Raw genomic sequence first — 25612 nt, 5'->3', positions numbered from 1 at the left:
ACCCCCCAGTGGTGTCTCGACACTGGTGGTGGTGGTGATGGGAGGAGTAGGACAAGATGAGAAGCGGACTTTTGTGGAACTTGACCCAGAGACTGGTGAGATGTCTTGGAGGTGGTGCTGAAGGGATGCAGGATGGAACAGAGAAGATGGACACCAATGAGATGACTGAAGAGCCATGAAGAGATGCAGGATGCATGAGGAGCTGAACCTGAACACTGATGATATTTAATGGAGGTGGCTGGGGTGGAGGAGCGCTGCAGCAGTTGCACTGAAACAATAAACTGTCTATGGAGGAGAGAAGAACAGATTTAAAATATGACAGCAGCAGCAACTTAAGTAAGTAGATCTCCATACTAGTTGATTAACAGAGCAGGAAAAGGGACAATTCCACACATTACATCAGCAAAGTCTTTCATCCCTCCGGATGCAGACAACCAAACTGCAGCTTGATAGTTTGATGTAGAAATCCAAAGACCAAAATGCATGTAACAAACTGTGGACAACAATGTTGGCCATTTTTGGAAATATTTTCCTTCTTATCACAGTTTGATTTTTTTGTGTAAATAAAGATAAAGGTTATTGTGCTGCATGATGCATGAAGAAAACAAGAGATGCATGTAATACAATAAGATTGTTTTAATCTTATTTTGTGCTTATGTCAAAAGCTGTCCAAGTAAGAGTACTTCTTGTATGGAGAGGAGTTATAATAAGGAAGAAAAAGGCCTGTCCCATGTCAGTACTGGCTTATGAGTTTGGAAATATCGGCATATCGGATATCAGCAAAATCCAGTATCGTGCACCCCTACACTTTCCCACATCCATCCTCTGCACAGTCACGAGCATCTGTGTCTCTTCCTCCACCATGTAGTGCTGACAGCAGGGCTCCATCCATGCCATCTCTCTGCACATCAGTCCTCACCCTGCACCGTGATCGCGACATAATCCTCCATCCATCATGCTGCAGCTGGGAGATGAGTTGGTTTATTTTTCGGTGGTGTTTCTGCTGGTGATGCTGGGGACGAGGAGTGCAACGGGAGCTTCCCTCCTCACCGCATTCCTCTACGTCTTCATGGTCATGTTCCGCTTTCCTCCGGTGCCGGCGGACCAGGCAGGCCGCGTCCTCCGGCCCCGGGCTCCGACAGGCGGCGTGCCGGTGGTGGCGCACCGTGGGGGGAGCCACGATGCTCCGGAGAACACGATAGCAGCGATCAGAGAGGTGACATGCAGGTTTCTGTGTGGAGCTGTGAAATTTAGATCTGCTAAGGTCGGGGCTACTGAAATTTAGACCACTGAAATGTTGTGTTTAATTACTGTAGGAAACTAGGGTTTTCAGCGTACCTGAGATGCGAGTTCTAGCACCAAAGGGCTAGCCTTCATGAGGAAAACGTGGGATTTTTTTCACGAAAATAAGGTTGATAATAAAGGTGTTTGCAGTGTAATCAGAGCACTATATCCACTGTAAAATGAATGACATGGAAGAGGCTGTATTTGATCAGACTATGGGGCTTGTTATGTTCCTTTTATTCTAGTTTATCCTTAAAATGAATCTTTTCACATGTACATAATGAATGTAATTCAGTTCCCAGCTCAAAGTCAAATTTTCTCCTTTTCTTACAGTTTTGCTGCTTTACATAGGCTGCAGAAGGTGCTGAGTCAGCTGTGTTTGTACTCTTAGCAGTAGCTCCACATGATGTTAGTCACTCCTTCTGTCAGTCAAACCTCTCATCTACTCTCTTCATTTATCTACCTCTCAGATGGCTAAATGAAGGCTATAGCTCACATTTGATTTCTTATTTATCTCTTCTTTCTGGGCACTTAGTGATAAAAAAAAGACCAGGATACATCCTGTCCTTGCTTTTGTCACCAGTGCAGCAATGCACCAACGTTTTCAGATCCACTATTGGTAATAATCAGCTTGTCTTTTACATAGTATCCCATGTGCAAATATTTCTAAATTTTACAGGAGTAAGAGACATTCAGGATAAATAATTCTACTGTTCAAACTACTGACATGTAAAGCACATTGTCTGTTCTTAAATCTACTTCTGAGTTGGTCTATTATGAAATAATGCTGTTTTTCACTGCCTAAAAGACCATCACAGTGATCAAAGCTGCCCATAAGGGGGGATAAAGGGGAGAGCTTTCAGGGGCCCAGCCAGCTGGGGGGGCCATGGAGGCTGGGAATATCATGGTCCATTGTAAAGTTAATCAGTGGTAATTATGATATGCAAAAACATCAGAAGAACAGAGAATAAAGTAGAAAAAAATGATGTAACTTTAAAGGAAAAATAATAAAATAATTGTAAAATAAAGGCAAAAAGCCTCATAAATTGGCCAACATAATTCGTGAAAAGTGGTTTAAAGTGACAAAATTGGCAAAATTAGTGGGAAAAATTGGATGAAGCAGCAAATATGTATTAAGAAAGGGAGCAAAAGGGGTAAAACAAACAGACTAAATGGTAAAAAGTGGCAAAAATGGATTATAAGTTCCAAAATAGGTCGAAGGGGCATAACAGTCAGAAAAAAAACGTTTCAAAGTGTTTACACAGGCAAAAATGGCTTTAAAGCCTCATAAACTGGTGAGCGTAAGTGGAAAAAGTGGGTTTTAAGTGACAAAATTAGGCAAATTTAGGAAAAAATGGATAAAGCAACAAATATGGGTTAAGGAAGGGAACAAAAGGGGGGAAAGTGGTTAAAAAGCAGCAAAAATAAGCTAAATAAGGAAAAATTGGATAAAGCGGCAAATATGGGTTAAAAAAGGAAAAAAGAGGCAAAATGGGTGGAAAAAATGGTGAAGAGCGGTTGAAAAAGTGGCAAAAACAGGTTCAAAGGACAAAATGGGCAGAAAAAATATTGAAAAGTTGTTAAAAAGTGGCAAAAAGGTGAAAAGGGGACAGAAGTGGCAGAAATGAGTGGCTAAAGTTGTGAAAGGGGATTGAAAAGTAGCAGTAATTGGCTTAAAGTGGGTTAAATGAGGCAACAAACAGGTGTAAAACATTGTCGAAAGGGGTTAAGCTGGGTCAAGCAACACTGTGCCATTGTATGCATTTTGTGGCAGTTTTAAGTCCTTTTATGTCAATTGTAGAGCCGTTTTCTTTGTGTTACGTTGTACAAACGATTCCATATTTTGCAGCATTGTCTTTGGATATTTTTAGTCTTGGTTCAGTCTGATATTTTAAGGCAGCATCCTTCTTTTAACTAGTTATTGCTTCTTTCATGTTCCAACGCTGGTGCTCAGCCTGATCAGATCATTTACTTTAAAGAAGGAAGCTCATAAGACCTGCTGGTGTCTCTGCCTTAAAGTTACACACAGCTTGCGTTTAAATGTATGCATCATCTTTGCAGTCATTGTCTTATTGAATAATATATTTCAGGGTGAATTTAGTCACCCCATGTACTGTATCTGCATGATTTATAGCACCATATAGTAGAGCTAAAGACATGAGGACAAGGAATATATCCTCACTGTTATCTATTTGTAATTAATCTAAGGACTAATTTGTCTCCTTTTGCTTGACATCTCTCAAATAAAAGTGTTTTTAACCCTTCATAGTAAATTTCCACTTGCCTGTAAAGCTGTGTATGTTTCTCTGCTCTAGGCCAGCAGAAATGGGGCTACAGGAGTGGAGCTGGATTTGAGTTTCACTGCTGATGGAGTGGCCGTGCTGATGCATGACGAGACTGTGGACCGCACCACCAACGGATCTGGACCAGTCAGCAAACTGCAGCTAGTCCAGCTTAAGAGACTTGATGCTGCTGCCAGACACAGGCTAAAGTATGCTTCCGTTTTAATTTGCATCTTTTTTTCTTTAATAAAAAAGGAAGGAGTGGGAGGTTTGGCTGTGAAATCAGACCTTCCTTATTGGAAAGCTGTGAGGATTTTAACCAGTCAGTTTCAAGTTGAAGGATGATCATTTTATTTCTAACAGTTTGCTTTTTCCCACTTTACTTTTTAAATAGATTGTTTAATGGATTTGGTTATTTTTATATTAATAAATTAGCATGACAACACTTGTTCATGTCAGAAATTCAAGTGTGAAAATAGCTAAGACAAAGCTTGAAACATGAAAGCCTGATACAGCAGAAATATTTAACCTTTTTGCCCAAAGAACTGTGGTTTCTACTGCTGCAGGGACAAGTTCAGTGTTGAACGGGTCCCAACTCTGCAGGAGGCAGTGCAGGAGTGCATCAAACACCAGCTGACCATCTTCTTTGATGTTGGAGGTGAACCTGATAAGGTATCAAATATACTGGCCTTACTAACAATGACTACACCAGTAACAAAATGGATTTAAGATAGATTCATGTTACTGATGACCAGAGAAGTCTAGATAAGGAGATGAGTTTAAGTGCCAAGAGACTAAGCATGATGGGGTGAGGGAAGAAGGGATATGTAACCGGATGGTTTGTTACTATCCCAGACTCTAAACAACACTGCAGTTTTCACCAAAACAGAAGTGGCAGTTGTCTGTCTGTATAGAATACTTAAAGCTACACTTTGATTTCTCTCAGAGTCTCTGATCAAGCTCATTTAATCAGATAATTAAATACAGATTTTTTTTCATCATTTCTCTCTATGTATTGAATATTTTGTTCTTTTTCAGGCAGCAGCGGTTCTTCATGAGATGTACAAGAAGTTCCCTGTCCTTTACAACTCCAGCATCGTCTGTTCCTTTGAGCCAAAAGTCATCTACAAGGTAAGAAAACGTGATCATAAAGGTAAATAGTAATACTTGTCTTCAAGAGTCTATCAAAACGTTTAGTGGCTTATATTATGTAAATGATGGCTGTTTTTACCTTTATTGAATGAGACTGCATCTGAATGGGAAGCCAAATCTTCCATTGACTCTAAGGTAACTCTACCAACCTCTCATCTCCTGTATTCCACAGATGCGGCAGACCGACTCCAGAGTGGTCACGGCTCTCACCCACCGACCCTGGAGACTGAGCCATTTTGACGACGGCACTCCTAAAAGCCTGTCCACATGGGGCCAGGTGTGGATGGGAATTCTGGACATCTTACTGGACTGGGCCCACCACCACATATTGTGGAAGCTGTGCGGAATCTCTGCCATCCTTGTGCAGAAAGACTTCATCTCGCTGTAGGTGATATTAGAATAACTTTATAATGAACATGCACAGCTGAAAAGTTGGATTTAAGGGTGCCAGATGGGATTTAAGAGGTGTCGATACTTTTGTTTGTATAAGTTGGCTTCATTTAACCTCCTGAGACCTGAGCTTTTGTTTCTAGTACAGTTTTAGTTCCTCCCACTTTTTTGGGATAAGAAAGTCCTGTTAAGCTTTAAAGCCCAGCCTTGTTTTTGAACAGGGATTAGGTTTTACCAATAACAATGTCTGCAAATCTCCAGAAGGTGCTGTTGCTATAAAAAGTACGGTACTGATAGGTTTCAGATCAGATGTTTTGAATGTGTTGGCCAGGTGGAAGTCTTCAGACAGCAAAAAATGATGCCAGTCATAAAGAGAGATTAGTGGAGTCATTATTCTTGCTTGTTTTTTTTTTTTTTTTTTTTTCTTTTTTCTTTTTTCTTTACGATGGACCGCAAAGACGTGTTTAGGCCAAGCATGAAGAAAATTTCCAAAAAGTTCTTAGTTTCTTGGAAGTTTTCCATTCTGAAATCTTCACAAATTCATTTCAGTTCCAAAGAAATTGCCTACAATTTTTGTAAAAAATATTAAAACATATTTTCTAAATATCCTATAAAAAGTACCCAAATGATTCTTCAAATATTCACCAGACATTTTAGTCTAACTTTTTCATTAAGTCTTAACATCTTGATGACAGTTTCCCCCCAAATACCATGTAGATTCCTAATTATTTTCAGGCAATGTTTCCCGAAGCAAATTTCCCTTAAAATGTGTTCTAAAATTCCCAAAGCTTTACAAAAACATTCCCCTAAAATTTCATCAAAAAATCCCTTTAACATCCATTTAAAAAATCCATGAAAATTATATGACAATTTAAAGGCTACCCAAAAAATGCAAATTCCCAAAATTTTACAGATAACTTCCCCAAATTCCCATAAAAATTCCTCAACATTCAAACAAATTCCCCCAAATCCAAATCAAATTCCCATAGATTACAAATACATTTCCCAAATTTCCATGAAAATGCCAAAAACCAAGAAGCAAATTACCCCCAAAACTTCAAATGAAACTCTCCAAAAGATACAAATATTCCTTAAATTTTATGAAAATATGTTAAAACTTCTAAGCAAATTCTCCAAACATTTCAAGCAAACTACTTAAACTTCAACTGACATTCTGGACCGTTGATTTTAAAAAATTAATAGCATAAATTCATACTATTTTGTAAGGAAGCCAAAATATGATGTCTTCATGTATACATGCAGGGTCTTAGGAGGTTGAAGCTACAAGGAGATCCATCTTTGTCTCTTCTTGTTCTGACAGAATTCAGAATGACGGAATATAGTTTATTTATTAATGTCATAAACCTGGTGTGATCAAGTCAGTAGAAATAATGCATAAAACCTGCAACACAAAAGACGGCAAACTGAAGACAACCCAAGTTGTCATCAGGGAAGAGGCTGTGTTCACCCTTGACACCTGTTGATCATGTTACCATAATGAGCATGTTTTTGGTCTGTTGGAGAAAGCCACAGTACCCAGACAGCAGTATTGGGTCATACTATTTAGTTTTCAATCCGAACTTGTTATGCTTTACATACTGAGAAAAGTGGCACTTCACTAGTAGTTTTGCATTATAAAAAATGTCAATCTTTTACTTGTTCGATCTGCACCAAGGGGGGCAGTTTCCCCCTCCTGTCCCCCCTCTGAGCCCACAAGTGGACATAGATGTTTGCTTCAATCAAGTAGTTCACAGATCATTTGAAAATAAATAATTTAATCTTGTCTAGCTTTAGTTAATATTCCATATTCACTAAACTACTTTTCATTTCTTCAGGGACTATGTTCAGTACTGGGCAGAGCGAGGTGTGGAGGTGGTGGGCTGGACTGTAAACACGGCTGTGGAGAAAGAATACTACCAAAACCTGCTGAAGATCAGCTACATCACTGACAGCCTGCTGGAGGACTGTGACTCTCTTTACTGAATGATTACACAACCATACACATACAGAAAACGTTTACTTAGGCCACTTTCAGGACTTTACCTAGATTCAGTTTCAACAGGGACTTTCCCTATGGACTAAAGACTTTAAGACTTGGTAAGTGTCCATCGAGAACACAGGGTCTAAAGGGCCTCTCAAAAGGTCCTTCCAAGGAGCTGCAATTTCTACATGACCGGAAGTCCAAAGTCAACAGAAAAAAATTGCCCACTATTCAGGGGTCTTTAGATCTTAGGTTTAACTATTACAGCAGTGGGTTGTAGGGACATTTACTCTCATGAACAACAGATCCTGGTACTGGTCATAGTTACTTTTAGTAGAAACCCAGCTTTATACCCTCTCTTTCCGACTTGCCCTGACCCTAACCTTAACCACTGACCCAAAAATATCATTTTTTCTAATTGGGAGATCGGCTATTGTCCTTGATTGGAGAAGCCAGCCCAATTAACCAGTCTTTAGTCTGAGACGTGTCTCTGAATGGTTGGGCTAAGTCATGCTTATACACACATAGGATTCAAGATATAAGAGATTCAAATCCTGAAAGTATCAAACTCGTTAAAAAAATTAACATTTAAAGCTTCTTAATTATTAAAATACAAGTTTGGGGAAAAAAGCAATGATAGCCATGATTTTCCAGTTCCTTGTCCATTTAAGCCTTTAAGACCTTAGGCCATCTATACATGACTGTCACCATAATGAAAACAGGGTCTCAAATTAATATTGCTCAACACGGTAACAGAAAAAGAAGAGTTGAGGTGTCTTTGTCAAAGATGCAGACTCAAACAGCTGATCAGAAAACAGCAATAGAGGTGAAGCAGAAGTTTGCATTGCAAAATAGTGCCAAACACAGATGCGCTCTGGGTGAAAATAGAACACTTCAAAACATTTTAATGTAGAATACATTTATAAGACAGTCTGGCTTCAGACCATAGATTACAGATGCCCCCTCTTGCTGACTGTTAATGTGAGACACCGTCTCTGACAGAACATAAGTGCCGTAATATGCCAGTACAACATATTTTCAGATTTAGATTTTTTTCTTAAATTACACAGAGGTGTGTACAGACCTGATTTGAGGGGGGTAGATATGCGAATAGTGGCTTACTTTTGCTATGTTTGCTAACTAGCTACATAGATAATGCTACCACGTAATCCAATGTAGCTTAGATAGCTTTAGCAACATGAGCTTCAGCAACTGAGCTAAAGGTAACAGCTATGTAAGCTGCTTATATAGCACATAGCTTACATAGCTAACGTTAGCCTCGTAGCTTAGTGTAGATATCCATGAGCTTAAGCTTAATAGCTCTTTTAGCTACATAGCTTATGCAGCTTACACAGCTACTTAAGTAATAGCTACTTAAGCTATGTTAGAATGTTTTTTATGAATGACACGTTTTTTTTTTTTTGGTTTTGTTTTCTCCTGTAAGCAGACTGTTAACTCATCGTTACCAAACAATTCATAATTATGTTTTGGAGGTCAGGTTTTCAACGTTTAGCTTTTGGTATCCTAACCCTTACCTTAACTCTTAGCCTAACCTGAAAGTTTAACTGAAAGTTTAATTCTATTGTATTTTTAGAGTTTAATGAGTATCTCTGTACGGACAAATGCGACATCTCACAGTAACATGCTGCAAGAGGGGGCATCTGAGAGCTACAGTCTGCCGACAGCAGGGGCATAGCTAAAGATTTTGGGTAACCAGAAAGAATATTACAAAGGGCCCCCCTTAACCGGCTAGCCAAGCAAAAAATGTTGCGCCATTTTTACAAATATCTCTGCATTTTAATGTATTTTTGAACCATAATTTCCCCATTTATGAGCAATCATTTTACTATGGTTAAATTAAATCTACTTACATTATTTTGCAGCACTGGACATTTTAAGGGAGGAGCAGGGGGCCCCCAGTATTGTATTTTACTCTATTTCATATGAATTTCAGTCTGTTGACCAATTCATTTAGTCTCTTTTGATTCAATAATGACACTAATTACTAAGAAAAAAATCACACTTTTCATTGCAGGTTTCTCAAGGGCCCCTCCCTACTGTGGGCCTGGGTAATCAGTACCCTTCCCCCCCCTGTGCTACACCCATGGCTGACAGACCCCACTTTACATTTGAACCAATTTTGTTTGAGAGCCCTTTTCACCTAAAACTCGCTCTTTAGCACTGAATAGCCTAGCTTCCCTGCCAGTACCCCCATCACTTTCTCCTTAAACGGGCAATGTACATTGAAATCTCTGGAGGCTCATATCATTACTATTGCCTACCTTACACAGCCCAACTTCACGATACATAAATATCCCTTGAAGGCTCCAGACAGCATGTAAAATTACATGTAAAATAAAATGCAGTGTATAGCCAAAAGGCTCCATCCATATCTGTATGCATATCAAACTTAGAGTATAAATGAGCCTTATCTTCTTAAAACCAAAAAGGACTAGTTATTTTAAAACATCTACCCAATCAGTAGTTGACCATAAAGACATGAGCTGTTCCGACCAAAATTTCTCTTTTGAACCAGGCTGTATTCATGCTTGTATGCAGCTTCCCATGCTTTTTGCAGCTAGGCTCAAAGTATATGGCAGTTTTTGGCACTTCTGCATTGCTGTTTTTTGTTCTTGTTTTTTTCAGACTTTGAGATTGATCCTTATGAAAAACACGAGATACTGAAATATTTTAAAGAAAAATGTTCACGATAAGACTACAGGGTACCAGAAATTTGGTGCTTATTAGCTCTGCACTTTAGTAGAAATCAAACAATCTAGATGAAATAAATTAACTATCTTCTATAGAGGTAGGACCACATCTTTACTTGTAGCTGGCATACAGGTAACACAGGTAGGTTCACTTTAAATAATTACACCATGATGATCCACCTGTATACGTTCATGTCCTTATCTTACTACCAGCAGCAAAACCTCCAGATCACTTGGAGCAGGGATTAGGATTACGCTACCTTAAAGGTCTTTTCTACCTTCTGAGCTTTGATGCACCTTTAAAGAGACATCAATGTAAATACTTGTAACACTGATGTAGTCACATTTATACACTGATGGACTCTGGTGGATTTAGTGTAAATATGCAGTTTAAAATTATATTAATGATTGCTTCTTTAGAATTTAGCGTCTGTTTTTGAGAATTCAACTCTTAGGGAATGTAAATGCACCACTGAACCTGAGTGTATGTATTTAGAGTGTAAGGTAAAGGTGTAGGTGAGTCCAGAGAAATATCTTAAATAATGCTGTTGTAAGGGTATGCCTGTTTGAACATTATAACAGGTTATCTTTTCAGTTTGATTCAACTGTTACCTCACTATGATGCTCCACTTTACAACAGGAAACACCAGATGAGTAATCAGGTATTTATCAGTTAATGATCTGGTACCAAGTAACTACACAGTATGATAATGAACTGAAAGTTAACAGTTACTTTATAAATATATGATAAGGAATTACTCTCTATCTACACATTAACAAGTGGTTATCTAGCATTTTGTTCCTCTTTCATTCACTAATAATTTCACACAATTTTTAACAGTCTAACAGTCATATCTGTTACGCAATCTAAAATACCCAATAAAATTAATGAGGAAATACCAGCTTTATATTAACAAATGGTTAACTAGCTGTTCAGTTACATTCCTTTTCCTGGATAACTAGCAATGACTTACTTATTCATCCCATTTTAGTAGTTGCTATTTGGTATTTTCCCTGGTTAACTAGCAGTTCATTTGATATGGTTAATTAGCAAGGACTTACTTTTTCATCCTGCTATTCATTGTTATTTATTCTTTCCCCGTTTATCTAGCAATCTATCACTTGTTCTTTCTAAAACTACCAGTTCCTCATTTGTCCCATGGTTAGCTGGTCAAAAGTTACTTATTTGTTATGAGGTAATTTTGACATCTGGGTGCAAGTTAACCAGCAGTTAGTAACTCACTCAATCCTTGCTTAATTTAAATTTCATTACTCAGATTATCCCTGGTTAACCTCCAGTTGATGTAAAAGAAATTGTTACACTCAGGGTGTTAGTGACCAAAAATGTCAGCATGCATGCTAACAAATATCTAGTTTAACCCTTTGAATGCCAGTTTAAGAGCAGTAAAAACACAAAAAATAAATATTTCTCTTATACTAGAAGCAAATTTGATTTACTTGAAGGGACTTATCACAGCCTTAAATATGTTGATAATGAGCAACAACTTTGATTGTCATGCCTTTTATTTTTTGATTTTAAGATTTTCATAAATTGTTAAAATAGTAGCCCTGTAGGAAACAAGGACAAAAATGTGCAATTCTTCCTAAATGAAAGTATTGGAAAATGGTTGACCTTTGGTGACATGGAAAACTGCAAATTAGAAACAGTGATTCCAGAATAAAAGCCTACTAACACCCTGAGTGTATACAGAAAGTGAGCAAAGATTATTATTGTTCACTCATAACAGGTTCTGATATTAAAATGTCTAAATTTTATTTTCATTACTTTAACCAGTTAACTAGCAGTGTCCTACTTATTTGTTCCCAGCTGAACCACCAGTTACTCATTTGTTCCTGGTCATCTGGCCGTTCTTTCTCTAGATAACTAACAGTTCATTACAGACTCCTTAGTTATTAAATACTTGAAAAGTATTTTAGAGTTTTCTTTGGATAAAGTTATGTAAATGGATGCATGTTTCAGTTAACCTTTTTTATTTAGATTAACACACTTAACACATAAAAAGTAAAGATGGTTGTATTGTAAACATGTCTATGTGTGATTGTATTGTGCACATGAGTTCAGGTGTTTATGTTGTAAACACAGAGTCGTTTACAGCGGATAGGGGCTTCATAGAGGAGCAGACAAATGACCCTTGAATAAACTGGCACCAAACAAGATGAACTCATGTGACAGACCTTTACAATAAGGTACACTATATGGACAAAAGTATTTGGCCCCACCTGTTATTATTGTGTTTCAATCAGACCTGTTGCCACAGGTATGTTAAATCAAGCAGCTAGCCATGCAGTCTCCATTTGCAGACATTTGTGATACAAAATGGGTCATTCTGTAGAGATCAGTGACTTCAAGCGTGGTACTGTGATGGATGCCACCTTTGCAATGAGATGGTTTGTGTAATTTTATCTATGTTGGATATTCCACGGTCCACTTGGGGGTATTATTAGAAAGTGGAAGTGTTTAGGAACAACAGCAACTCAGCTTTCAACTTTGTGGCAACAGTTTGGGGTAGGCCCTTTTCTATTCCAACATGACTGTGCCGCAGTGCACAACGCAAGGACTATGTAGACAGGATTTGATGAGATCAGTGTAGAAGAGCTAGACTAGCTCTTCTACACTGAATCAACCAGCCACCGTGGCAGGTAGGAGAGCCCTGAAATCAGCCCCATCTAGCACTTTTGGGATGAACTGGAACAAAGATTGTAAGCCAGGCGTTCTCATCCAACATCAGTGACTGACTTTATAAATGCTCTACAGAATAAATGAGCACAAATTCCCACAAAACACTCCATAACTCCTGTGGAAAGCCTTCCAAGAACAGTGGAGGCTGTTACAGCAGCAGAATGGGGTCCACTATATATTATTAAAGTACATGCATCTGAATCTTTGTCTATAAAATGTTCATAAAAATTGGCATGAGTACTAGGTATCAAATGAGTGAGTGACAAGTTAATACCTAGTGAATAGGTAATGATTCAATAAGGATTTAGAACTGAGTAACTACTCCTAGTTTGATGATCAACTGAAAGTTATCAGTTATATCAAATTTGATGAAGATTAACTCGATTGACTTGTGTTTTACTTGTTCAGACAAAGGAGCCACAGCTGCACTAGAGATGTCATGATTATTTACCTTAGTTGGATGATTAAGTTCAAAGTCAGAGTAATGAAACAGCTTATTTTTTCTTTTTATATCTCATTGGTCTCCTCTTCGTTTAGCAGTACTCCACAGAGCTCCTCCAGTCCCAGGACACTGTCTCTTTAAAGCGCCGAGGGAGGCGTGTAAGGGACGTCGAGTGATCAGCCCTACGCTCTGACGGCGTGCGTACAATGTCTTATGAATGACAGCCGCTGTTCCAGGTTATGTGACATTGTGTCGGTGCAGGACACCTTAGCACCAAAGTGACTTAACTGACAGGACCTGGGGACGGAAGTGGCAGGTAAGAGAAGGAGGGTTTCCTGGATGAGATGCGCTCCAGCAGCTGTTTTTACGCGGAGAGGAGCGTGGCGCAGAGCTCCGTTTACTGAGACGTTACCAAACAGGCTGTTTGGACTGCGTGTGAATCCACTTCGGCTTCCAACTTGCACCCTGTGACTGGGACTGAGATCCAGTCCGATCAGCTGACGGGAGGACCGAGACTTCACCCATAGTGAGAGTTCTTTTTAGACCCTGAGGGATTGCGTTTAATTTAAAGTGACTTGTTTGTTCAAGAAGGCTTGTTCCACCTGTTTCTGGACTCACTTCTTTCTTCGAAGTGCTAAAAAGTTTACAGGTACTCTTCCTGCGCATGATGTACACTATTACAAGAGGTCCCAGCAAACTAGTCACCCAGAGGAGGACAGGTGAGGCCCTGATCTGCAGTTTCCAAAACCTACCAAAACATGCATGTTGATTTCTATATTTTCTTAAGGTCTGATTCATTTTTTTCTCTACTTTAGGACCCACACAGCAGCTTGACAACAAAATAAACGACTTCAAGCACAAACAGACGTCCTGGAGCATGCCTGAGTAAGTGCGCAACTTTTGGAGATAAATCTCCTGTTACTGAACAACTTTATATATGCGCAAAGTAGTGTGTCCTTTGAAAAAATAAGATGGTTTAAGACTTGGTTTTCTGATGTAGTTGGGCACTTAAAGTGTGCACAACTGTGTCCTGGCTGCAACGTGGACGTCATCAGTTGGAGACAAGTCTGCAGGCCTGAATGATTCATAACACTCCTTCACATTATGGCTTCCCCAAGGTTCAGTCCGCCTGCTGGGCTGTTTTCATGCCTTTATAGCTCGCCAGGATCTCTGAGTGTGTGGGTGTGTGTGTGTGTGTGACCTTGTGAGAAGGCGAGCTGGCACATGGTCCTTCACTCAGCTGTTGCTGCCTCCAACTCAAACAGCCTTGCTTGAGTTCAGGCCCAAAAGTTCTGACACATTCACAGACTTTCAAAGTTGTGGGTTCATCTGTTTGCAGAAAACGTCCAACTGCTTGTGACGTGTTTTTTTTATTCTTGTACACATCAGCCTTCCTGCACCCAAGATTGTTTTCAACCGCCTAAATGGTAAGAAATACCATCACCATGCTCCGGTGCTCCCTACAGACACCCAGCAGGAGGAACGTTTCACCGCTGACCATGAGGAAAACGTCAAATTTGTCTATGAGGGTGAGACTTTTATACTTCTACAATTTAAATTTGTTTTCTTTTTTGAACAATTTTGCAGATAAACACAAAATACAGTCTTGGATATGAAAAATATACAACAAATAATGACATTGACTGGTTGACTGGTTTTTAAAGGGGCAGGGGCAAAGACTTAAATTATACCCCTTTGTAAGCAGTGGGGCACCAGGACACTAAAAATCTTAATCCTGGTTTATTATGTGTGTATCCCCCTTCACCTCAGTAATAATAAAACTGCTAACAACTATTTAACTATGACTTTACAAGGATACACAAGTGAGGATGTCAGCTTCAGCCTCAGTTTGGAGAGCGGCTGCTCAACCACTGGTGGAGTCACTGGTGATGTGGAACAGTATTTTTAAGGAGCGTGGGTTGGGTTGGGAAGTAAAACTTCATCATACTCTGTCCACTGAAGGGCTTCATATAAAGCACATTATCACATGCAATCAACTGGAGGGCACCCTAGAGGGTGCTTTGCCATGTTTTCACCTTTCGACCTCTGGAAGGCACCAGAGGAGGCACTTTGTCAAGTTTTAACCCCTGAAAGAGAAACATAGAGGGCACTTTACTACATTTTAACCACATAATAGTACCCTATAGGGCCTCTAATAATATTTTGCCCACTGTAAGGCACCCTGCACAGAACTTTGTCATGTTTTGACCTCAAAGAGAAACATGCAGGGCACTTTTTACATTTGCCCACTGTAAGGCACCCTAGGGGGCACTTTATAATGTTTTGACTAAGGAAAGAGAAATATAGAGGGCACTGTACCACATTTTAACCACTGAAATGCACCCTACAGGGCATTTAAAAATATTTTGCCCACTATGAGGCACCTTGCACAGCATTTTATAATGTTTTGACCACTGGAAGGCACTCAAGATGACACTTTGCCATGTTTTGACCCCTGAAAAGGAAAACTTAGAGGGCACTTTACCACATATTAGACCACTTGAAAAGAAACCTAGAGAGTACTCTATAGTATTTTGGCAGCTGGAAGGAACCCTAGGGGGCATTTTGTCATGTCTTGACCCCTGAAAGAAAAACCATAGGATGCTTTACCACATGTCTATTGGAAGGGTACCCTAGAGCAGTGGTTCCCAAAGTGGGGGTCGTGAGACAGTGAAAGGGGGTTGCGGGACTTTCCATAAAACAACTAAAATGTTACATGATTCAAAATCATGAATGTTATTATTTATTGAAAAAATGATTGTTAAAGTGAATTCAATTTAAAATAAAAACGTAGTTATCTAGTGATATTTGTGATTAAATGTCAGTAAAAGTTATAAAAACTACCTAATATATGAGTCATACATGGTGCTTTGAGCGTGCACCTTATCCCCCTCAAGGTAAGGTCAGGGGCCCCAATCTCTGATGGCTTTATTTTGGGGGTCACGGGCTGAAAAGTTTGGGAACCCCTACCCTTGAGGGCACTTTACCCTTTTAAAACCACAGAACGAGAAAACCTAGAGTTGATTTTAACCATTCCGGGCAGGCAGGTCCACTGGAAGGGTACCATAGATGGCACTTTATCAGGTTTTAACCATAGGAAGGTACCCTGGAGGACATTTTACAACAGTTCGGCCAAAAAAAGAGAAGCCTAGAGGGCACTTTGTTACCATTTACCAACGCACCCTGGAGGGTACTTTACCATGTTTTTACCACTGAAAGAGAAATATTAGAGTTCCTTTTCACATTTTGACCACTGGAAGGGCACCTTAGAGAGCACTTTGTCATGTTTTGTCCATTAGTAGTGCACTTTCTCAAACTTGTCAACTCAAACAGTGCCATAGAGGGCACTTAATCCCGTTTCGACTACTGGAAGGCCCCATGTTGCATTGGTTCTGGCAACCCCCCCACCCACCCCCAACGGGGGTGGAAAACATCTTTGGGGGGGGGGCGCGAGGCATTGCCTGCTCTGAGGCTTCCAAAATTACATTTTCAAATATTGGCTAAAACCATGAAAAAGCAGTTATTAAGTAGTTTATACAATGGATTTTTTGATAAGAAAAGCATGAATAGGCTGTTTTTTAGGGTTTTATCAGTGAAACGATTAAAACTTATGTTGATTTTTGGTGGCAGTGTGTGACTTTTTCTCCTCTCTTGTGTCCTGGGGGGCTCCATTTTTCTTAGGTGCATGTAGGGTGGAAGGAAAAATGGTTGGGAAACACTGCCCTAGAGGGCACTTTACCATGTTTGACTACCAAAAAAAGAAAAACTAGAGTTACTTTACCTCACTTTGACCACTGTAACGGCACCTTAGTGGACAACTTAGCAATTTTTGACCACTGAAAGAGAAACCAAGAAGGCACCTCATAGCATTATGACCACTGGGCACTAGGGCACTTTTTCATGTTTTGTCCATTTGTATTGCACTTTATCAAAAGGGCAAGCTAGAGGACACTTTATAGAGATTTGTGAATTGGAAGGGAACCCACCCTTTTGAGGGCACTTTTGCTGCATTTTTTTCAAACATCAGGGAACCATGGGGATAATAGCCCCTCTGCCCCCCTCTGTATCCACCAATGATTCACCTTAAAATTCTATTCTGACCTCACTTTGACATGTAGAGTTGACCTCATATCTTAATTGCCTCCTCCAGCATTCATTCCTGCTAATGTGCTGATACATTGACATTTTAGACATTTCTTTAGTCTATCTTTTTAGCGTGGGATACTTGAGGTTTTCCCAGGTTTGCAGCTGTATTAAATCCAGTTATTGTTAGATATAATGTGTACACAAAAGCCAGAATCCTGAATGTATGCTGACACCAAGCCAGCCTCTTATATATCTAAAAACTTTCACCATAATGGATGCGCCATGATGCCCTCCTACATCATGTGACATCCATCCCTTGCCAGCTGTTTTGTGAATGGTGTTCCACTATGAAAGGTCTTTTTGAAACCCCTTACCTCCTCCTCCTCCTCCCCCATCCCAGGCCTCACCCACACAGCTGCTCTGACACTGATAGCCATGATAGGAACTTACAAGAGAAATGCTCTCACACCCTCATATCGAGCTCCTCATGACTCTCGCTGGCACTTAAACTGAAAGACACCTTTTATCTGGAAAAAGGAAAGACTCGGGTAACAAAGGGGTCTGACAGGCAGGATGAAAGGTTTTGTTCAGTCCAGGTGAAACTCAACACACTGACCCAGTTTTAAAGTTTTTGTGCAGCTCTTTTACCCTCTTTTTTCTCTCTGCTCCTACTCTCTGTGTCCTGCTGGTTGCTGAGTGTTAAAGCTCAGCCACAGCAGCTCATAAACAACCTCAGTAACCTTGTCATTGAGGGGACAAGGACACAAAGAAGGCCCAATCCTCCCCCACCTCTCTCTTGTTCAGGGTTGAATCATTCCCTTTTACTCTCTGAAAACGCTCAACCCATTTTATAAACAAGATTAGTCTCTTAAAGATGGAGGCAGCTACTGAGATAAACTCAGTCAGTACGCACACACAGTACAATGCACATGCTGCATTATTGCAAATACAAACATTTGGTAGGAGTGGCGGCTCTTTAAAGCCATTGCCCTTGTGGACTTTACTTTATGGGTGTGACACTGGGGTGCACGACTTCTTTTCTAACTGGGACAGATAAGAATATTTGCTATTAGCCACTAAATACATCAATATTCTCAGACCCAGTCCTTGTTATTTATCACTATTTAAAGGTACAATATGCATAATTATTGCACTGGAATGTTGAGATTAATGTAAATATAATTGCCATAAACTACTACTGGAAGCTGCTGTTCTGTTGCTGTATCTCATTCTCGTTTTGTGCTGCTTACTTGTGATGTCCCATTGTTTCTCTGCCATTGCCCCTGCTTTCTGTTGCCCTAGTTTCCCCCATCAGTTCAAGACATATGAGTGAGCCCTGGCCAGGATTTAGTGCAAATGAGGCCCACAGGTCTTTAGATGTTCTGGGATTTTTTCTGACCTCCTGGATGAGTCATCGATGTGCTCTTGTAGTAATTTTGGTAGGCTGGCCACTCCTGGATAGGTTCACCACTGTTCTAAGTTTTCTACATTTGTGGATAATGACTCTCACTTTGAGTCCCAAAGCCTTAGAAATTGCCTTGTAACCTTTCCAGGCTGATGGATATCATTGACTTTGTTCCTCATCTGTTCTTGAATTTCTTTAGATCGTCGCATGGTGTGTTGTTTTTTGAGGGTGGGTGTGTCTAGTGAAATTGATCTCCGCTTTCCAAAAGTGTGGTTAATCACAGTTCAGTCAGGAATGTTCTAGTCATGTATTTAACCATTTTACTGCAAAATGGATGCACAGTTTTACTCGAAGGCTCTGCTTAGAAGATGCTCCCCGGGTTAGTCAAGCACCATGCTTTGAATTTCCTGGGAGTGCATGGCTAGAAACCTCCATTTGTACAGATACATTTATGACAATCTGTATTGAATACAATAAAATCAGTTCAAAAGTAATGAATCCATAGTAGCATGAATCTAAATTTGAGGGTGAAACAAGCTTTATGCTATAAAGGAGGAGGCTGGGTTGGAGGAGGTTAAGCGTTGCCTGCAGCAGCAGAGTGCTGCATCAGCATTAATGCAAGCAGGGATTTGTGAGAAGTACATTATTAGTTAGGATCGCAATTAGGATCATTTTGCCGTCAGCTGATCACAGCTGAACGGCATGACGATTGTGTCCTGCATGAACTAATGCTAGGCTTAATTTAATTCATGATTTACCAAGGGGGGCAATTACTTTTTCACATAGCCCCAAGTAGGTTTGGATGCCTTTTTCCCTTATAATAAATTAAATGATCATTCAAATGTTTGGATTATAAAAATTAACCATTTCTTTGTCTTTGGAAACTGTTGGAAATATCTTAAATAATGTCAGGCCTCAAATAATAAACATATCTAACATAGGTGAAGCAATTTGTTATTATTAGAGGCATAAATACCGTATTGTAGCTTTAAGCCTGCTATTTTACACCTGCATAAACAGGCTCATGTTATTTTAAGGAGGCATGGTTTAAATTATGAAACAGGCGACATTTTTCCTGAAGCAACAGTTAATAAAAGCCTCTTTGTTGTCATTGTTTTAAATAGGGTAGGATAACTGTCCTCAGTGGACCCCTCCACTGGACAGGGCAACAGAAAGCCCCCTTCTCCCCCCTGATGAACAGCCTTGGGTGAACCGAATCCTTGAGAGGCCCCTGGTGGTGGAGTTACTGTGCATTTAATTCATGCTGTAACTCAAGTAAGATTAGAATAAACTTGGTTGCAGACTCTTGCAGTGAACTGTAGGTGTAATACAACAAACCGTCAGCATGCAGTTAGGACTGTAGGAAAGCTGCATAATTGAAATAATCTGCTTCCTGAGATTACTGGATTAGCGGTCTAAAAAGCCCAGAAACAGTGAGAAATCCTAAACACAACCTCCTAGAGTACAATGTGATTTCTTTCAGTTTCTTTTTCTCTTTTCCAACCAAAAATGAAAAGCTGAAAGATTTTAGATTTACTGTAATAAATCAAAAACCACAGGACAAAAGTCCAGAAGCTGGGACCAGCAGAAGTCTTTAAATACTGGACCTGCAGATTAATTACTATTGATGCCAGACCTCCACATACCAGAAGCATGTTGGTGTCAGTAGTCGATGCTCTGACCGTGTCTCTGTGTTTTCAGCCTGGCAGGAAGTGCTGCAGCAGGAGCAGAGGCCAGAGGAGGCCCAGAGAGCTGTCCTCTATAAAGACACCACTCCCAGTCCCCACATGGATAGTAAGTACAGATCCCCCTTGCTTTAAAGTCCTCCTCTTCATTTTACTAGAGCAACTCATGTCTCTTAGCATCCAGCTACACTGTCATTGCAAGTTTTCCTTTTAAAGCATGTCACAGTTTAAGCCTTACCCTCATTTTTTATAGGATGCATCATTAAAAAAACATGAGAATAATGTATAACATAAGGTGAAATGTTTGCATTTAGTTTTTTAAATACTAGCCCACAGGTCTGAAACAACTGCGGCCGGGACAGTAGTTTAAAACAGCCAGCCAACCACGGATTAGTGGACCTGTTTCTGATCCTTCCAGCTGGAAGCCTGCAGGCCTTTCTCTCTCCTTGTCTAAATGAGATGTGCCAACTCAGCTAACACATTTAAAAAATAACCAAGGAAGCTTTTATACTTCATTAATGAATCAACCCGGCCTTTAAATACCGTGCATGAGGCATATCGAGGGATTTTCACGTGGACCTCTGAAGTGCTGCAGTACTCTTAAAGGTTTCTAGTTTACCAGGCAGTTTTAAAGACAGCCAGGATGAACATTTTTCTCCTGCTGCTCAGACTGAAAGGCCAAAATTATTACTATATGAGTTTATTTAAGCATTGAATCATGTAAAGGAATATCAACACCTGTTGAACAAATACTGTACCCAAATATGAATAGGACTATTTTTTATAAAAAATACTACTGATGCCTTTTCTGTCTGATCCTGACCATCCGTTTCCATTAATGCTTTTTCCTCCTGCTTGGTTTAATTTGTGTTTTTTTCATCCACGTACAACCATACCATTCATTACAAAGTCTGTACTTTTAACTGGTAGTTTATATTTTCTGATTATTTCTCTGCACACTGTAGTTGCACTTTAAACGCATTATTACTGCACAGAATGCACATAACCGTTCTGATTGATGACTGATGTAAAGAGTCATCCACTGCTGTGACCCGTGGTTTCGCATTTTCTTGCACATTTATACCTCTACCTCCAGACAACACACGTTTACAGTCTTTTATACTTATTGCAATAGGTCCATCGTCCATAGACTTTTTTAATGCTTATTTTTATTCATTTATTTAACACTTTATTTGTAAAGTTAGATAAGTTACTGCTTGTTAATATGTTTGAATATGAATATTACCCTCCTGATCCTGGCTACAACTCTCCTGACTGCAAGTTTACCACATTACCCTCTCTCCCACACTCATCTTTCACATTTTCTTTCCCCAATACACACACATTCTTTAACACACGTATTTTTGGTTTGGGCTGAGGAGGCCTTGAACCATTGTTTGAACTTTGGGGCAGTGTTCATTTTGACAGCACTTTTTAATTTAGTTTTAGTAATGGTCTTTTGCCAAAAATATCTTATTTTTAGTCAGAATTTAGTCATCTAAATTGTTTTAGTTTTAGTCTAGTTTTAGTCGACGAAACTTCCCAACATTTTAGTCAACAAAATTTACAGTAAATTCAGTCGACTGGTTGGATCTCTCCCCAACTTACCCCGTCACCACACAGCAAAAGCAGTTGTGATTGGATCTCCCCCATATATCATCCCACTTTTCCACAAAGTCAAAGTAGCTGTGACTGGATATATGCCTGACTTGCCCCTACTTTTTTGTTAGTTACTGTGTAGTTTTCTATATAACGAAAACAATTAGTCAACAAAATTAACACTGCTTCGGGGAACATTTGATTTGATTTTGCTTGAACTTTGGGGGGTGGCCTTATTTGAAAAGTGTTTTGTTGTTGTATTGTCAATCATTTTCTTAAAGGATTACTGTGTTTTTGGTTTTTGTTGCCCTGAATTTTGGTTAAAAGAAAGACAAAAGGAACATAGCTGATCTTTGGCTGTCATAACTTTTGTAGCAGAATTGTTATTTACCTGAGGCCTTCAGTATATTTTCTCAGCCCTGACATTTTAAATGATAGATTTAATGGTCTGTCTGGAGCCCAGTTAAACTACAATAATATGAATATTTTCTGGCCTTTAGTTACGCTACCAATGGTTCCTTGAGATAACTTTAGAAATATGTGCTGCAGTTTCTTGCTTTGAACACGTGATATTTCAGATCATTTAAATCGTCAGTTAAAATCAATAATCTCTCTATGAAATGTCTTAAACATCTACCTTCACCATTTAAAGCTGCAGACAAGAAGATCAGGACAAAAAAACCTCCCAGTCTGTTTATTTTAATGACTTAAAGCAGGATTTAAAGTTAATTTAGGACAGAAAAATCTCCCTTTCTTGCCTTATTAGGACACTTTAAACAGTATTGTAATGTTTTGTCCATCTTTGTTGCATATGTTTGTGTCCGAATCCATTATTTCCTTACAATATCTGCAGATATTAACCAAACCAGTGTTGAAAGCAACTAGGGTTTAATAAGGAGCTATTTTAGAAACGTTTTCTAGTGTTGTGAAGTGAAACAACTAGGCCCACTAACAAGAAACCTAGCCATGTTAGCATGCCAGTGTCTTCTGTATTCCACAAACAAAACAAAAATAACACGTTACAAAATAGTAACAATAATAAAATGGCATCAAATAATAGATTAATCATAATTTATTTCGCTTTTATAGGCTTAAATTATAAATTCAAACGCCTATTAAGAGACGCGTCCGTTTTAGCAACGTCTTTAAGCGATTTAAATGAGCTGAAGAATCACGTGTTCAAAGCAAGAAACTAATACCATTTAATCAGTTGGTGTCATTTTTCATCTGCTCAAAGTAATATAAGCAGATACATATTCGATTATATTTTAATCAGCGCCATACATCAACACCGTTTCCCCCTATATCCTCATATTTTGTCTCCAAATGGTTGTAAGCGAGTCTTAGTTCTAATTCAAATTATTTTGAAAGGACGTACCGGAAATGGCAGCACATTACATTAATCGTAATTTACGTCAACTTTATAAAAAAAATAAGTTCTTACTTTGTCCACTAGAGGGCATTAAAAACTCGACATTTGAGCGGGTACGTCTGTTATTAGGCGTTTTAATATACAATTTAAGCTTTTAAAAACGAAATAATTTATGATTAATCTATTATTTGATGACATTTTGTTATTGTTACTATTTTGTTACGTTTTATTTTTATTTTGTTTATGAAATACCTACGAAACTGGCATGCTAACATGGCTAGGTAAGGTTTCTTGTTAGCAGACAGTTGTTTCACTTCACAACACTAGAAAACGTTTCTAAAATAGCTTCTTATTAAACCTAGTTGCTTTCATCACTGGTTTTATCTGCAGATATTTTATTAATGGACTTTATAGTTTCATATTAGCTTTCACTGATCATGTAAATGTGAACAAAAACAGCTACAAAGCTGAATTTAGCCAGACTGCATTTGTTATTGCAGTTCCATATTTTTGCCACCGGAGGGCAGTGCAGTCATGATTCCATATGCAAGAACAACTGTAATCGGCTAAGCAGATGAATAACGTCACCAACTTAATAAATGGTAGTTTCTTGATGTATTTTTGTTGTGTTCATTAAGTCATTTCTTCCTCTATATCCTAAAAAATGTCTCCTGATTTGGGTTGGCGAATGTTATATTTTATTTGAAGTATTTTGAAAGTCTGTACCAAAAACGAGTCAATCACATTCGTAGTCCTAAATTTATTTCATATAATCCGTTGTAGTTTCTCATTTTGACCACAAGAAGGCAGTAAACGCGCATGCTATTAGAGTTCATTTAAAGACGTTCTGGTAGTAATAAATTCATTTATGGTTTTTAATTCGTATTTTGGTACTTATCTTGAGTTCCCAGAGATGCAGTAACCAACTATTAATCTTTTATTTGATGCAATTTTCTTTTTAAATTTTGTTGTGACATGATAAAGTAAATTGTGACATAACTAGCATGCTAACATGGCTTAGTTTGAATCAGCCGGCACGGCTGTCTCACTTCACAACACAAGAAAACTGTTCCCAAACTTGCCTCTCAATAAACACTTTTGTTATCCACATCAGATTCACATGTAGCTATTTTATATATCAGTAGTTACCAAAAATGTAAACGTACCTTAAAAAATACGATTAAGCTATTGGGTTTTAAGCCATAGTTTTTGTTATTGCAATATCTATTCTGACCACAGGAGGGCAGTGAAGAGTCAACGTCAAACTAAAAGGCACAGTATTGCAAATCTGCTGAGCGTGTCTTAATACATAGTTTCAAGACCGAAGCAATTTCTCTTTCTTGTTATATTAAGTATAAAAGTTTAACATATGTAGAATGTGAACATACACAGGGTTCTTGTCCTCCTGATCTTTGTTTCTGTGAATTTTAATCGTTAGATGATGTGCTCATCATAAAAAACAGAAGTGAAACAGTTCCATAGTAAATTTACATTTTAAAAGGCTAAATCATGTTTCTCATCCCCTTAAACTAATATTACATTTGCACTTTTTTTCCATGTTATGGCATCTTCAAGTCCTTTCATCCACCTTATTCTAGTATTATGTATGGAACAAATATCTGAGAAAATTTAGTTTAAAAATATCACAGTAGAGGCCGTATCTTAAACAGAAACTACATATAAGGTTTTGGCCCTACACCAGAATATGATCAATGGCTACTACAGCTTTATCATCAGAAATATTTTAGTCTGGTTTTTTTTTATTATTATTATTTTATTTTCATGAACACTACTGGCCTCAATGATGAATTCTATTTTACACTGACATGTAAATGCGGTAGGAATATCAAGCTGTAAGACAAAAATTAAATCATCAAGAAGTAATCGCTTCCCATTCTGAGTACAAAGTGGAAAATAATTGCAATTGGAATTTCACCAGTTCTTTATTTTTACAACTCATGTATACTTTAAGCTGAAACAGAGTAAATATCTGTTGTTTAATCAGGCTGAGCCCAAAGGAGTAGTGTTCACTCTTCACTTAACTTTTCTAAAGTGAGGATGTTTCTCAGTTTCCATTCCATTGAGTCATTTTTACTTCTCTTGTTTTCCAGACTTTGTGCCCATAGATCTGGACGAGTGGTGGGCGCAGCGTTTCCTTGCCAACATAGACAAGCTCTCCTGACACTCCTGTGGGATCTGTGAATCTTGTCAGATGATCAGTAGGTGCGACCTGAAGCAGGATGGCTCACAGTGAAGATGGATCCTCGGCTGGAGGCGAGATAGGTCTGAAAGACTTGGTGATTCAAAATGGACAGAGAGCGCTCAGACGCTAGCAAAGAAACAGCAGAGAATCACTTCACTGAAACTTTTTAAACCCCTATCCCTCCAAGAATATTCATTCTGTGACAAACTGCACACTGGAGGATGGCATTTTGAGGTTCAGGCTACTCATCTTCTACCCTCACAGCAGAGATGTCATGTTACTTTGAAATGCAGTAAAGTTGTATTTTCGAGAAGCTTCT

At 38.8% G+C, this 25612-nt stretch overlaps 2 protein-coding genes across 2 annotated transcripts; both read left to right on the top strand.

Moving 5' to 3' along the window:
• Positions 1–843: 843 nt before the first annotated feature.
• Positions 844–7178, top strand: LOC121503837 (glycerophosphodiester phosphodiesterase 1-like). Its single transcript, XM_041778403.1, has 6 exons — positions 844–1216; positions 3600–3775; positions 4133–4238; positions 4605–4697; positions 4891–5102; positions 6944–7178. The coding sequence occupies exons 1-6, from the start codon at positions 956–958 to the stop codon at positions 7089–7091; spliced, it is 996 nt and encodes a 331-aa protein (XP_041634337.1). The 5' UTR covers positions 844–955; the 3' UTR covers positions 7092–7178.
• Positions 7179–13138: 5960 nt separating this feature from the next.
• LOC121503469 (MAPK regulated corepressor interacting protein 2-like) lies at positions 13139–25606 on the top strand. Its single transcript, XM_041777894.1, has 5 exons — positions 13139–13662; positions 13759–13828; positions 14333–14472; positions 20136–20228; positions 25202–25606. Exons 1-5 carry the CDS (start codon positions 13608–13610, stop codon positions 25270–25272), a joined length of 429 nt encoding a protein of 142 aa, XP_041633828.1. The 5' UTR covers positions 13139–13607; the 3' UTR covers positions 25273–25606.
• Positions 25607–25612: the final 6 nt, after the last annotated feature.

This window comes from Cheilinus undulatus, linkage group 21 (assembly GCF_018320785.1).
Source record: "Cheilinus undulatus linkage group 21, ASM1832078v1, whole genome shotgun sequence".
Classification (NCBI taxonomy): domain Eukaryota; kingdom Metazoa; phylum Chordata; class Actinopteri; order Labriformes; family Labridae; genus Cheilinus; species Cheilinus undulatus.
Note: the sequence above shows the minus strand (reverse complement) of the source record. Positions and strands in the feature narration are given on the sequence as shown.